Here is a 13,661-nt window from a genome sequence, read left to right as displayed (position 1 = left end):
AGCTTGCATGCTAGGAAATGGAAGAACGGGCTTTACTAATACAGAACAAAAGGAGATAGAAAACGTAGAGTTAGGGTGCTGGTCTGGAGCCAGCAGTCAGTGCTGGTTTGCCTCAAAACCTTAGACTCTAAAATGCAGTCCAGGATTTGCTTCGTAAGCAGCTCAGTCATTTAATGCAGAAAAGATGAGTAAGGAGGTAGAGAGCAGCAGTCCTATCTCTCATTCACGTGTGTCCAAAATCATTGCAAGTGGCAAAAAGACATGCTTACAGGATTATACCATGGAAACCTGCTTAGAATTTCCTGCTTCTGAGTATTCCTCTCAGACCTCTCTGACAGTTAGAATTAATCATTTATTCGTTTCTTCATGTTATTTGAATCAGGGCAATACCTTGACTCACACTAGGAAAGCTAATTTGCTTTTTAATAAAATATTACGGCAGTGGAAACAACCAGTAACTGTTTTGTTCCTGGCACTTCTCTTAGTGAAGACTGCTGGTCCCCCCATTACTGCTTGCTTTGTGAAGGTTTCTTTGTGCCTGGAGCCCCTGGCATCTGAAGAGGAGGCTGTCATGACCCTAAAACTTTCTGGAGAAAGAATTCTTCAGTTGAAATGAGTTTAACAGATCAAACAGCAGATACTTAATTTAAACAAAAAAAAAAAAAAAACCCTCAAAACAAAAAACAAAGCACACCTGTGTTTTCATGTCAAGTGTTGTCATATAAAGTGACCTATTGTCTGACCACAAATGCTCAGTTTCCCTGTATTGCCTGCCATCGTACACGTGTTGTCTGAAATGAGAAGCAGGAATTAATAGGTGTCACTTAGCATCACACGTTTTATTGTCTCTGACCAACAGAGGGCCCAGTTTGACTGCACTTTGGTCACTGACATCAAAACATTGGTGGATAAGATGTATTCCCTGCAAACGACTGTGGTCTTATTTTAATAAGAAAAAGAGGAAGACTGTCATTTCAGTAGCTGAGATACTGTTAAGGGAGGAGAGATGTGTGTACTTGAGTTCTGGTTTAAGGGCATAAATTTCAATAGGAGGAGGAAAAAAAAAAAAAAGCTGATTAGGCAAGAGAAGGAGCAGCAGATTACTGCTAAAAAAACAAAACAAAACACCATATATTGGGGGTGCAAAAATGCTAAAAAAAAAAAAAAAAAAAGCCTGTAGCACATTTTGTTTGACATCCCCAAACGAGATGGATGTCTTTAAAAGGATTTAAATTCTGTTTCTACATACTTAAGCACTTGCTACCATTATATCTTTATGTGAAAGGATGTTCAGGTTGCTTCCTACCTGTAGAGAAACTCCTGTTTCACTCAAAAATGCTGTCAGATCATAAACAGAAGACTCAGATTAAGACAGCATTCCTTGGTCTCTCTCTGCTACTGCAGTGTGTCTGTTACTATTTGTGTGATTGCCTTCTGAATTTCTCCTAGACATTTAGAGTTCATCAATGTGTACAATTTATATACTCAAAAAAGCATCTGAGGCTTTCGTGCATCTCGTAACCCCAGCTGCTCATTATTGCCTGGAATGAGGTCAGTGTGCAGGGTATGTGCAGACTGAGGGCTCTTGCAGCAATCAGTGTAGTTCTGCAAGGGAGGATGGCTCAGGTTGTGATAATCTTAAATGAGATCTGGGTGAAAGGAATTACATAATTCTAAGCATTTTACTGCAGCAGGTTGATTTCTGTTACCATACTTCTGCTGTGTTCAGTTAAGGTGTAGCCTGACAGAGAAGCTGCTTGGCTGCAGGGGAGGTACTGGCAGCACCCAAACTGCTGTGCTGATGGGCTCTCAAATACATCACGTGGGCAGCAGAACAGCTACAAAAAGTGCTCTAAACACGCTAAACACAGTGGGGTTTTTTTATTGCTTTCCTTAAACATAACTCAGTATAACAACTAAACCTGAACCTGAAAACTAATTTTTATGAAGCATATAATGCAGCTGCATATTTTGCCTGTGTTTCACACTCCTGAAAACAAATCCCTTAAGTTATGAAAACGTTTGATTTCAGACTGTTAAAAATTAAGCTTTGATTTTAAAAGAAATGTAAATAAATGCATTTGAGGCAATAGGAGCGTTTTCCTAGCTAAGATTTTTTAACAGACTTTCAAGTATATGTCAGGTGCTGGAGTCACAACCATCAGAATTACAAGAAAATGATACTCATTTCCTCTTTTCTGGAATACATTTCCTCTCTGGAATACATGTTTATGTAATTCGGTTCTAGTATGAACAGCAAGTATTTTCTCACACTAAAATGGAATGCAGTAATGTTGTGGAAAAACACATCTCTGATTATGAAATAAGCTGGTAAACTGAGCAGGAGCTCTCTGCTGGGTATGTGTAGCCAGTTATACGTAGTTGTACACTTCTGTGCCATCTCAGTTTATGACTTTGGATTTGCATTCTGGTTGGTAACCTCAGTATTGCTGGTGCATCAGCCCAAAAAGAAACATTTACTTGGTCAGTTTTACTTCTACAGTTATTTCTACATGCACAGCTCAGTATTACATTTCAAGAACATCAGTGTATGTGAGTAGTTTTATAGATGGGCAGTTTTCTGGAAGTACAGTCTACTGGAGAAGTGAAAGAAAGGCTCTTTTTAGCCTTCTTTCCTTAAGGAAACTAAGCACATGTCAGCAAACTGCCTTTTAAGGTATTATTGTAACATTGTTGGTTCTTTTTCTAATTTAAATCTGACGGTTTCAAATAGCCTTCAACATTACTTATCATCACTGTGTGACTCTACACAGTACTCACCTTCCTTTAGTACCCATTATGTCATTTTAATGGATGCTTTCTTTTCAGGTCGTTTGAACTGGTGGTCCACAGTGTGTACAAGCTGCAAACGTCTTCTTCCCTTGGCCACAACAGGTGATGGAAACTGCCTCCTGCATGCTGCCTCTTTAGGTAAGGAAGAATGTGTGCATGGAGTCTTCTGCCAGAAATATTTACGAGTTTGCTCTGTGCCTAGTGAAAGTTCAGAAACAAATGGAATGCAAAGAATTCCATTAAAAGTCTGGTTCTGGAGCAATACATTCTTCAAACTTCACTTAAAGAATTGATTGTTGTAGGCATTCTTGAGGGATGAAGGTGTAAATTTTGTGAGGTGATATCACAAGTATAATTGGAACAATATCAAAAAACCCTTTCCATAAACAGCAGTGTGCATTTTCCTTACGTATGGGGAATTGTCCTCACTGTGGGCAAGGAGTTGCATCTGTTGTCCTCTGGCTTGTGTTAAACAGTTCTACTCATTCCTTCAAGATTTCAACTATATGGAAAACAGACTTTGGAGTGAATTAAAAATTGGACAAATTGTGGCTACTCAGCCTTGAGAAGGGAAAGCTTCGGGGAGAGCTGAGAATGGCATTTCAATGCCTGAAGGGGGGCTGTGAGAAGGAGAGGGAACAGACTCTTTTGTGGTATCTGTTGTCACAGGACAAATAGAAATGGTTTCAAACTGAAAGAGAGAAGATTCAGACTGAGTCCGAGCAAGAAGTTTTTCACTGTATGGGTTATGACATACTGGCACAGGTTGCCCAGAGAGATGAGGTATGCCTCGTCCCTGGTGACATTCAGGGTCAGGCTGCATGGGGCTCTGAGCACTTGATCTAGCTGCAGATGACACTGTTCACTGCAGGGGAGTTGGACTGGGTGACCTTTAAAGATCCCTTCCAATTCAAAGCATTCCATGATTCTATGAAAAGTAGTTTCCAGTTAATTAATCATTAATACAAGATCTGTGAAGCCTTTTTTCAAATTATATCAAATAAATAGAAACCTGTGAATCCAAAAGTCTTTGATGTTTGCTCCGTATCATAACTATCATGAGGAAGGTTCTTCTGTTGTTCCCATCGCTAAGATCTTGTACCAGCAGACCTCCAAAAGCAATTTTGTGAAAAACATTAGGATTTTTAATCATTTTGAAGGGACTGTTCTTTTTGAAAATAATAGTAAAAAGATACATATATATATTAGTTTTTCCAAGGATCCTTTTTATCTTTGCCTACTCTATTTTTTGCTTAGAGGAATTGTGTATTATTTACAAAAAATGCTGGAAGTATTTTGACTTGCAAAATTTGAAATATACATATTTAATGCCAGCAGCTGATAATATAACTGAAACTTAGATGTCTGTGGGCATGTGTCTCAGTGAGTGTTCTGTTCTTTTGTCATGGTTACTGCTTGACTCTCCAAAGATCTGTGAACTGTCTTAAAAGGAGCTTGCAAGCCTGTGGCTGGTTGTATTTTTATATTTCCAATCATCTTGAATGCTTTTTGTTTGGATGTTGAAGCCAAAAGAAATTGGACATCATGCTGTGTAAGAGTGGACGCCTGTGGGCGTCAGAATCATCATCTGTGATGCACAGAAGAGCCTGTGGTTGTCATTAGTATCCTTGTGTCTGCAAGCTCTGCTGGCAGCTGGAACTGGTAACTAGAAGTAATCTGTGTGCTGAATATTCCATTGTTTGCAGCACAGTTTGTTACCTGCAAGCACATACTGAAACAGCTCACATCCTTGTTGTTCTTTTGGCCAAGTTTAAGCTTTGTTAAAATTCCCTTTTATTGTTCACTGCTTTATCTGTATTTTGACCCTTTTGGAAGGAAACATTAGAAATAATGAGTAGATTTCTTGCGAAGAAAAGTCTTAAATAATGTATAAGCTATGTTGCTTTTGCTCATAGGACAATATTAATTATATTAGTACTTGTTATATCTGTTTTAATGTAGTTTCTTTACAATTGAGTGCCTTCTTGTGATACTGTAGGAATGTGGGGATTTCATGACCGGGATCTTGTTCTACGGAAAGCACTCTACACTATGATGAGAAGTGGAGCTGAAAGGGAAGCACTGAAAAGAAGGTGGAGATGGCAACAGACCCAGCAGAATAAGGAGGTCTGTATGGTCTAAAGGCAACCTTGTCAGCATAAAAAGAACAATTCTGAACTTTGTGAAAGTTTCATTTGCTATCAGATTCCTTCTTTTTCCATTCTGCACTGGGGAGAGAGATTTGTATTCAGAATTTGAACCTCAGAATGAAATGTATTCGTAGCTTTGTGGGCATAACTATGCGCGGTTAGTTCTTACAGTTAGTGTCTTAGATCTTCCTAGTAAATTAATATTCTTTTCATCTGAATAAGAATGTTGAACTATTAATGTATCATGTAAGAAGCTCAAAAGCTAATTGCATATACTGCTACAGAGCGCTGCTCAAATTTTTTTACCAGCATAACTACAAATGTGTTTCATTCTCTCCCATAGTCAGGTTTAGTGTATACAGAAGAAGAATGGGAGCGGGAGTGGAATGAACTGCTTAAGCTGGCATCAAGTGAGCCTCGCACGCATTTCAGCAAAAATGGAGGCACTGGTGGTGGGTGAGTGCAGAGTATGAGTATCTTGCAGTGCTTTTGTTCCAAAGCATAAGACTATCAACCAGCCTTAATGCAAGAGCTTTCGTTTTTCTGTCTAGTTTTTGTAATGAAGAATATTTAGGCTTGTGTACTCAGTTCGTTTTTTCCTCTAGCTACTGACTCCCCTGAAGAAAACTGTATGTGAAAAGTAAGTTGGCAAAGCATAAAACATAATGAAGAAATAAAATGTTCAAAAAAATATTTTTTACGTACAATATATTCTGTATGTACAATTCAAACTGTATTTGAAATTATATTGCATTTTCCTTTTAAATTTGTGATACCAGGGATAGGGAAATCTAATGCAGAAGGAAGATGATGATCAAATTATCAGCCATAATGGTTTTCAGTTTCTTCTGTTTTAATTTTTTTTTAAATTGATTGGTTTTCATTTTACTTCTCAGTTTGTTTTCCATGTTTGTAGATATTTTTCTGTTTATATGCTTTAGTCTTCTAATGCAGTTCAATTCACATTTCTCTTAAACTTGGCCATTTACCACTAGTTTTCCCAGCTTCTGTCTTTAATTCTGCAAACTTCATGTAGTTTATAGTTTCACTATATTCCAATCAGAGATGTCATGAAATGTTGCATTTGGCAGACTTTACCTTTATTTCCCAGACAGTTCAAAAGGCAATACCACACACTGTTGTATAGAGAACAAATTTAAATTGTTTTTCCATGGTTCACATTTCTTTTTCAAATTGGAAAGAAGTAAGGATAAATACGGAGCAGTTCATTTTTCCTTTAAAAGAATCATGCAATGCATCCAGTGTTCAAAATAACAGAGACTCTGCAAAGAAAAAGGAACATCAAAACAGTGTTTTTGAGATGGAGTTTATTACATTCTCTACTTTAGGTACTATATTAAGAGAGCTTGCAGATTAGTCTTTGAATTATAGATGAAGCGTTCTCCTTTGGTGTCAGGATTAGCAAAAGCATCAGAAGTTGTATGTGCTTCAAAAGAATTCAGTGACAAGCTTAGGAATTATGCTGCTTCGTTCACCTACAAATTTTAATAAATTTCTGAGATTGAAGTACGTGTAAAGGTGTCCAGCAACTGTCACTAAACTTTCACAGATTTCTGTTCTGAGAATATGTTCTTTGAATTGAATTTGGAGAAATAGATGAAGGGAACACTGAAAAACCTTGCTCCTACCTTTTTGTTCCCAGCATGTAAAATCCTTCAAGCAAATCAACTGTGAAGCAAAGTCTGATTTTGAAGTGGATTTGCACATGTAAATGTTATTTTTTAAAAATAGATTATTATAATTGTTTCATTTCTGTGAAGCAAAATGTATTTTGAAACATACTTACTTTGAAAGTGGATGATACTCATTTTTAGACATGCATGTCAGCTTCTGGCTTGCTGTCTTGTATGATGTTGGCATCTTGTTAAAAAAAAGTCAGGTGATTTTAAATGGGTAAGAAGAGAAGAAAGGTTTCTGTAGTCTTTCCATGTGTCATTAGAATTTTATTTACTGCAGCAGCAGCAGAATGTTCCAAAGGTAGTATCTCTCAGCTGTATGTAATTTGGGTTTTCAGACTTGGTTAGGTACTCAGAGTAATGCAAGAAAGTATCCAAACTGCTGCATCCATCAAAGACCCTCATCTTGCAGAGGATTTAGTTTGGATCTTTTTTTAATAAAGGTAATGCCTAAAAACAAGTATTATTTTATATGTTTGTCTGTTACAGGAGTGCTGTTCCTTTCTCACTATTTCATATATTTCAGTATATGGAGCAGTTAACAGATGCAAATAGAAAAAGGTTCAGTATTGCAAATAGTGCATCTTTTATACTAGCTGATGTTTCTTACGACTAATGAATGCTTTATCAAGCTTGTTTGTCCCTGAGAAAAAAGTTTAGAGATTTTATAGAGTAAGAAATCAAAAGCAGAACTTGAGATATAACTTTTAATCCCCTTTGGTTAATGCAGTATTTTGGGTCTGATCCAAACCATTATGGTACATATTGGAAAAAAATGCTTTTATCTGTGTTACCTTTTTGGGAGAGCGAATTATCCCAATACGTTTACCAGTCAGTGATGTACTCCAAGCAAGCAATCACTAGCACATGCTCTTCTACATTGTTTCCCTCTTGTTGCTGTCAAAAGTTTTGTAGGCTTTTCCATAAAAGAATGTTTAAAACAAACCTAGCAATTGCATTTCACTATATGGAAGAAAAAGGCTTTTTGAAGTTCTTACAGATAGAGAAAATAAGACTATTCAGATGAATAAGATCACAAATAGCTTAAGGAATTTAAGGACATTAGTCGATAAATTGTATTATATGATTGTGCTTCCCTATTTGTTGGAGTAAATTTGGTCTGAAACAAGTTTATTGCAGGCTTTGAAACCTTGTGAGAGAAGACTTCATCTCTTTCCCCTGCATAGGTGATGGTATAGAATTCTTCCTGTTAGGTTCAGTATGAAGACAGTGATTGTTTTTGATATGTAGTGTGTTTCACTGTTTAGTAACTTGTCTTATTTGAGGGATGATGTTCCTCAAATACACTGTTGTAGTTGGCCAGCTGAGGTCCAGTGTGTAATGAAGTTTATCTCCTCGTTGATGTAGATGTTTCTCCAACTTGGTTGTCTTTTCTTTTGTTTGGGTTTGGTGGCCAAGGGCATCCCATCGCAGTGGGGGAGCAGTCATGACTCAAGTGCCACACTGTGTAGACGTGGCATTTAAGAACATGTTTTTTGGGCGTGGTGGTGATGGGTTGATGGCTGGACTTGATGATTGAGGTCTTTCCAGCCTTTATGATTCTGTATACATGGTGGTTTAAATACAACTGTGTGGTTGAATTTGTATTTTTGACTCGTGATACTGTTGAGAATAGATGTTTAGACTGTAGATGAATTTCACAGGTGCTGATTTGCTTTGTAATTTCTAGTGAAAATATGACAAATCTTGCTGTATATTCTGTGAGTCTTGTCTGATATTCCTTTCACATCCAGTTATCTTTTCTAGTAGACAATCTGTTATTCTCTTTCTTTTCTTTCATTGCTTGTGCCTTTCAGACATCAGATGATGACTAGAGCAGAAACTGCCTCAAGCATCATGGATAGGATTGAGATAGCTCAATCTCTTTTTCTTTTTTTTTTAATTGCACCATCCTGTGTGTACTTGTATTTGTCAAATTCTTTTAGAAGGTAATTATTCTTTTTGTCCACCTTTAAAATTTGGGACTATTTTGGACGCAAAACATTGTATTGTCAAACTGTAAAATGTTACCAGTCAGTACCCTTATCTGGAAGAAATAGATGTTGGAAGGCATTTCCATACTTCTGATGAGTAAAGAAGATGAGTTTAATAGATTTTGTCCCATGATGTCTGATAAACATAGTGGTATCAAAAGTTTGAAAAGAGAAAAAAAAAAACAACAAAGGCAGAAAACTCTTCAAGTGCCCTAATTGGCTTCCAGTTACATTTCATGTCAGTTTTTAAGAATTCCTTCCAAGAACAGCATTTTTTTGTCCTCATTTTAATGTACTTGTTCACTGTGAAGCTGATTGGGTGTTAATCCTATTTAGACCCATGGAATGCTCCTGAATAAACCATATATTTTAATCTGCAAATGAAATATGACCTGTCTACTCTACTTACTCCAGCTAGATTAGGGAGATGGTAGTTGGATCGATCCTGTTAAAAGGCCAACTTACAGGAAAAAAAAAAACTTCTCTGTAGTGCTGTTTTATTGTTCAACTATCACATTCAGTTGCCCCACCATGTAGGATTCTTGTATAGATTTTTTTCTATGTGTTTTCTGAACCGTGAAACTCCCCTGATAAAACTAGTTCACTGTGTCTCACCCCAGTACGTACTGATTTATATTCCTTCTGTATTCTCTAAAAAAGAAATGAAAATTTTCACCTCATCCTCAGGCAAATGTTTAAGTGGGAGGGATGATCTTACCTCCAGATGTGCTGATCTGTTTAAGTTATGTATATATATTCAAGATGAAATGCTTAGAATTCTGATTTTGGAAATCTAAAGGAAGGTGAAGATTATCTCACTGGGAAAACCGATAGCAAAATGAATCTCCGGTTATTTCAGCAGATACTCTTTTCCATCTTAAGAACGTTTCGGTAATGATCAGAGGAAAATGCTTTGCTCAACTTTGCAAGTTAAATTCCACCTACTCAGGCTGATGTTGTTTTTTATATTGCTAAGGTAACTTTCTATGTTATGGTTAGAGGAATTAGAAGAACTTTCAGCTTTCCATTGCAGAATCTCTCTGCCCATGTTGTCATGTGAAATGACTGTTTTTATGATTGCAAGCAGTTGTCCACCAGCAGTTTGCCTGAGATTTACCTTTTCAGTTCTAGCTACGCTACCAGACAATATCTCAGTAATGAATTTTGATGACTAATAAGCCTGTGTGGTGTCTGCAAGTAAAAACATTTTCTGTAGCTCTTACTTTATGCCCAAAAATATGTTTTTCTTTCCAATTTCTCTTGGTTTATTTCAGTAACTGGAATGTGTGTTTCAGAAGAGTAGGAGTATGAGTAACAAGGAAGAGCAAATAGCTGCCCTGGGTTGGTTTTCTGAAGTTTAAATGCTGTGTCTTCCAGGGTTGATAATTCAGAAGATCCAGTGTATGAGAGCTTAGAAGAGTTCCACGTTTTTGTCTTGGCCCACATTTTAAGACGACCTATTGTGGTAGTAGCAGACACAATGTTACGAGACTCTGGTGGAGAAGGTAAGTTTTTCAATGGAAATTGATGTCCCTATTTACTTTGGTCACTCCGAAACGAATGCCTCCTATTTATTTTCATGGAAGCTACAGCAGCTACAAAGAGTATGATAACACTATTTGATTGAGTAAATTCTCAGCTACAAAACTCTGTTTTCCAACATAGTCACTACCATTAGCTATGCATTTTCTCCAGCAATGGACATGAGCTGGCATGCTGCACTCATAAAAATCTGCACCAGTGGAGAATACCTCCTGATTCACAGCTGCCATGATGTTCCTTGTAAAATGTTCCCCATGCAGTCCATCTTTCATTGGCCTGAGCAGATGGAAGTCAGAAGGTGCCAAACCCAGACTGTATGATGGGTGCAGTAGGACAGTTGAGCCAAGTCTGACAATGTACTCTACAATCTTCAAACTGCTATGAGGCCTGGTGTTGTTGTGTTGCAAAAGAAAGCATATCATCTCTGGCCTGACTGGAAGTTAGAGCCTTCATTTAGTCACCGTTGCAGTGTAGCAGTCAGAGTTGGTTGTTTGTTTCTGGAAGTGCAGAAGGATCACCCCTTTCCTGTCCCCAGAAGAGGGTGCATATCACTTTACCCACTGAAGCTTGTTTTGAACTTTTTTTCAGTGAGAAATGCTTATGCCTGCACTCCATGGTTTGCAAGTTTTGACTTGAGACATGGTGACACCATGTCTCTACTAGTAATTATGAGATTGAGGAAAATGTCACTTCCAGCCTAATATTGATCTAACAATCCCTGACAAACCTGCATATGGTATTCATTCTGTTCCCAAGTGAGCATTTATGGGACACTCCTGACACAAGTGTTGTGATACTCCAAAATTGCCACCATCATTTCCAAATATTAAAGCCAATATTAAGCTCCATACGCAGTTCCCTGGTCATAACCCACTGATTGGCATTGATAACTGATTGAGGCAGTCTTCATTTCATGGTGTGACACCTGTGCATGGCCTTCCAGAACATGGTTATATTTCACATTGCTATTATCATGGCTGAAATGTACCACCCACTGTCTCACTGTGCTCACATCCACTGTTTGGGTTCCAGAAACATTCAGTAAGTGTCAATGAATTGTCAGTAGGTGCAGTTCTTCCACATGGAGGAATTCAATTCTAAACCTTTGCTTCATCTGCACTTCCATATCAGATTCTGTTTTGTCGGACTGCCCCTCTGCTGCCATCCCACCAACAGGCACCTCTGACGTTGTGGGCCAATGTAATAAAATATTATTTAATAAATAATATTAAAAAAATAAAAATTATTAATAAAAATAAAGAGGCAATCCTTTTGGAGCTTTGTCCTTACGGATATGTTAAACATGTAACAGTCATCAAGATTTTGTTAAAATACTTTTATATCTTTACTAGTAAACAGGCTAAGGAAAGTTATGTAAAAGTGGAGTGTTTTCATTATTGCCCTTAGTGTATTTCCTGATACTTTTATAACAAAATTTTACCTGCTGTTATGACTGTTTCCCCTATTGATTGCTCCCCTTCAGAGCTCTTCTTCTTGAGTTCTGAAAACAGTGTAGCACAGCTGTTACGTACAGTAAAAGCAACATTAGTGTCTTTTTTCATAGTTAAAAGAAAAAAAGTAATCTTATTTTGTCATTGCAGCATTTGCACCTATACCATTTGGAGGAATTTATTTGCCACTTGAAGTTCTACCTAACAGATGCCATTGCTCACCTCTGGTTCTAGCCTATGATCAGGCACATTTCTCTGCTCTTGTTTCCATGGAACAAAAAGATCAACAGAGAGAGCAAGGTATGTATAAACACAAAAATATATATAAACACAAAACTCAGGAATATGTTTTGAACTCAATGCACTAAGTACTTTCATAGACCTGTAAGCATATGTGTCCATCAGAAAGGAAGCAATATCCACTAAATTTTATTTTTTACAGTCTAGACCTTAGTGTGGAATCAAAACTGTGAGCCAAGAACTATTCAGTTCTAATCTTTGCTTTATCACTGTGTCTTTTTACATATATAAATAGCTGTAATTGTAGTTATCTGCTGTGCTTCTAAGTTCTTGAAGGACTGTGTTAATTAGGGTTTGTAAAGCATTTAGAAAGCTAAGTGTGAATTAGGTAATGAAAGGCCTCTTCTAGTACACTAAATGTACTTGTTTTTCATTTTAAAACATCTAGTGAAAATGTTTTTATCTTTATGCCTTATCTTCTGTTTAACTTTGTAATAGTGACAACAAAGTCTGAACAAACTTTTGTGTGTCAGGTTTGAGCTTCTTGGATACAGGATTAAAATTGACAAGAATGTCAGGAGTGGATTAATTCCTGCACAAGCAGCCCAGGAGGTAGCTGTAACTGCCCTTAACTTGAAGACCTCTTTGCCTAATAGATATCTGTGAGAAGTAATACAGCACTTGGTCGTCCTACCCTTCTCTTGCTTCCCAGCACCCCAAATCCAGGGTAGTTAACTAGCTACTACTGGGCTTGATGTGCTGAGAATTTTCATAAGCCAGACTGCTGTTTGGAACAGTCTGGGTGCTCTCCCTCATTAGTAGAAAGTCAGTATCTCGTAGGGAATCCATCTCTCACTGTATCACAGAACATAGTGGAATAGTTCACCTGGAAGGGATCTTCAGAGATCTCCTAACTTCCTGACCTTTTCAGGACTAATCTAAAGCTAAAGCATATCATGGAGGGCCTTATCCAAATGCCTCTTGAATGCTGACAAACATGGGGCACCAGCCACCTCTCTGGTAAGCCTGGACCAGTGTTTGACCACCTTATGGTAAAGAAGCCGTTCCAGATGTCCAGCTTGAACCTCCCCTTGTTCAGCTCTGTGTCATTCTCTTGCATCCTGTCATTGGTTACCTGGATATGTGTCTAACTATAGTAGTTAATATCTTTGTACTGCAAGTCTGACTTAGCTACAGCTGCTTGCAGAATAAGTGATAGAAATGTCAACAGAAAACCTTAAGTGATTTAGAGCATGTTAATATTTGATTCTTCCCCGTCCGCACTGAACCTATAGCCTACATAGCTGGATTATTGCTAGTGTTGTGGTCCACAAGGCTACAATAAAATTTTTGCTTATTAGTTGCTTTCTTAGTCCCAGTGTTTGGTCAATGAGTAATTCTGCTTGGTGTTGTCAATGAAGAACTGATGTAAGAGCAGAAAAAAAAAAAAGCAACAACAAAACCAATGAAGGAAAAAAAGCATTTCTACTAGTGTTTGTAGAGCATTATAGTCATACAACAGCTATTTTGATTACTGTGTATTTATGTTCTCAAGGATTGTGTTTGTGATCTAATTATTTTTGTTTTTTTTTTTTAATTATTAGTTTTGGATCAAGTTAGGGATTGTCATACAGAAAGTTACCTTTGCTGGTAATTATTCAAATCAAGTAGCCATACTAAATCACACCCTTTGCCCTTCACTGTGGCTTGTTCCTGACAAAGATGCACCCCTGTACACACAGGTAAATATATATTCATATGCCATATGTAGGTACACAAACACTTATATATTTT

The 13,661-nt window shown here is 37.4% G+C and overlaps 1 protein-coding gene across 10 annotated transcripts in view; it reads left to right on the top strand.

Moving 5' to 3' along the window:
* The window catches only part of OTUD7A (OTU deubiquitinase 7A), a 140,293-nt gene that overhangs the window by 117,434 nt on the left and 9,198 nt on the right, over positions 1-13,661 (top strand). For 9 of the 10 annotated variants that reach the window (XM_042824029.1, XM_042824037.1, XM_042824033.1 and 6 more), the window contains 5 exons: positions 2,830-2,931; positions 4,793-4,920; positions 5,287-5,399; positions 10,012-10,139; positions 11,778-11,927. In XM_042824029.1, the coding sequence (XP_042679963.1) occupies positions 2,830-2,931; positions 4,793-4,920; positions 5,287-5,399; positions 10,012-10,139; positions 11,778-11,927 (621 nt within the window). Of the gene's footprint in view, positions 1-2,829; positions 2,932-4,792; positions 4,921-5,286; positions 5,400-10,011; positions 10,140-11,777; positions 11,928-13,471; positions 13,590-13,661 lie in introns of those variants that run through there. The other variant, XM_042824038.1, reaches the window with a different exon arrangement.

This window comes from Centrocercus urophasianus, unplaced genomic scaffold, assembly GCF_019232065.1.
Source record: "Centrocercus urophasianus isolate 14NV4802_14NV808 unplaced genomic scaffold, USGS_Curo_1.0 seq_23, whole genome shotgun sequence".
NCBI classification, from domain to species: Eukaryota; Metazoa; Chordata; class Aves; order Galliformes; family Phasianidae; genus Centrocercus; species Centrocercus urophasianus.
This window is presented reverse-complemented; position numbering and strand designations above follow the sequence as displayed.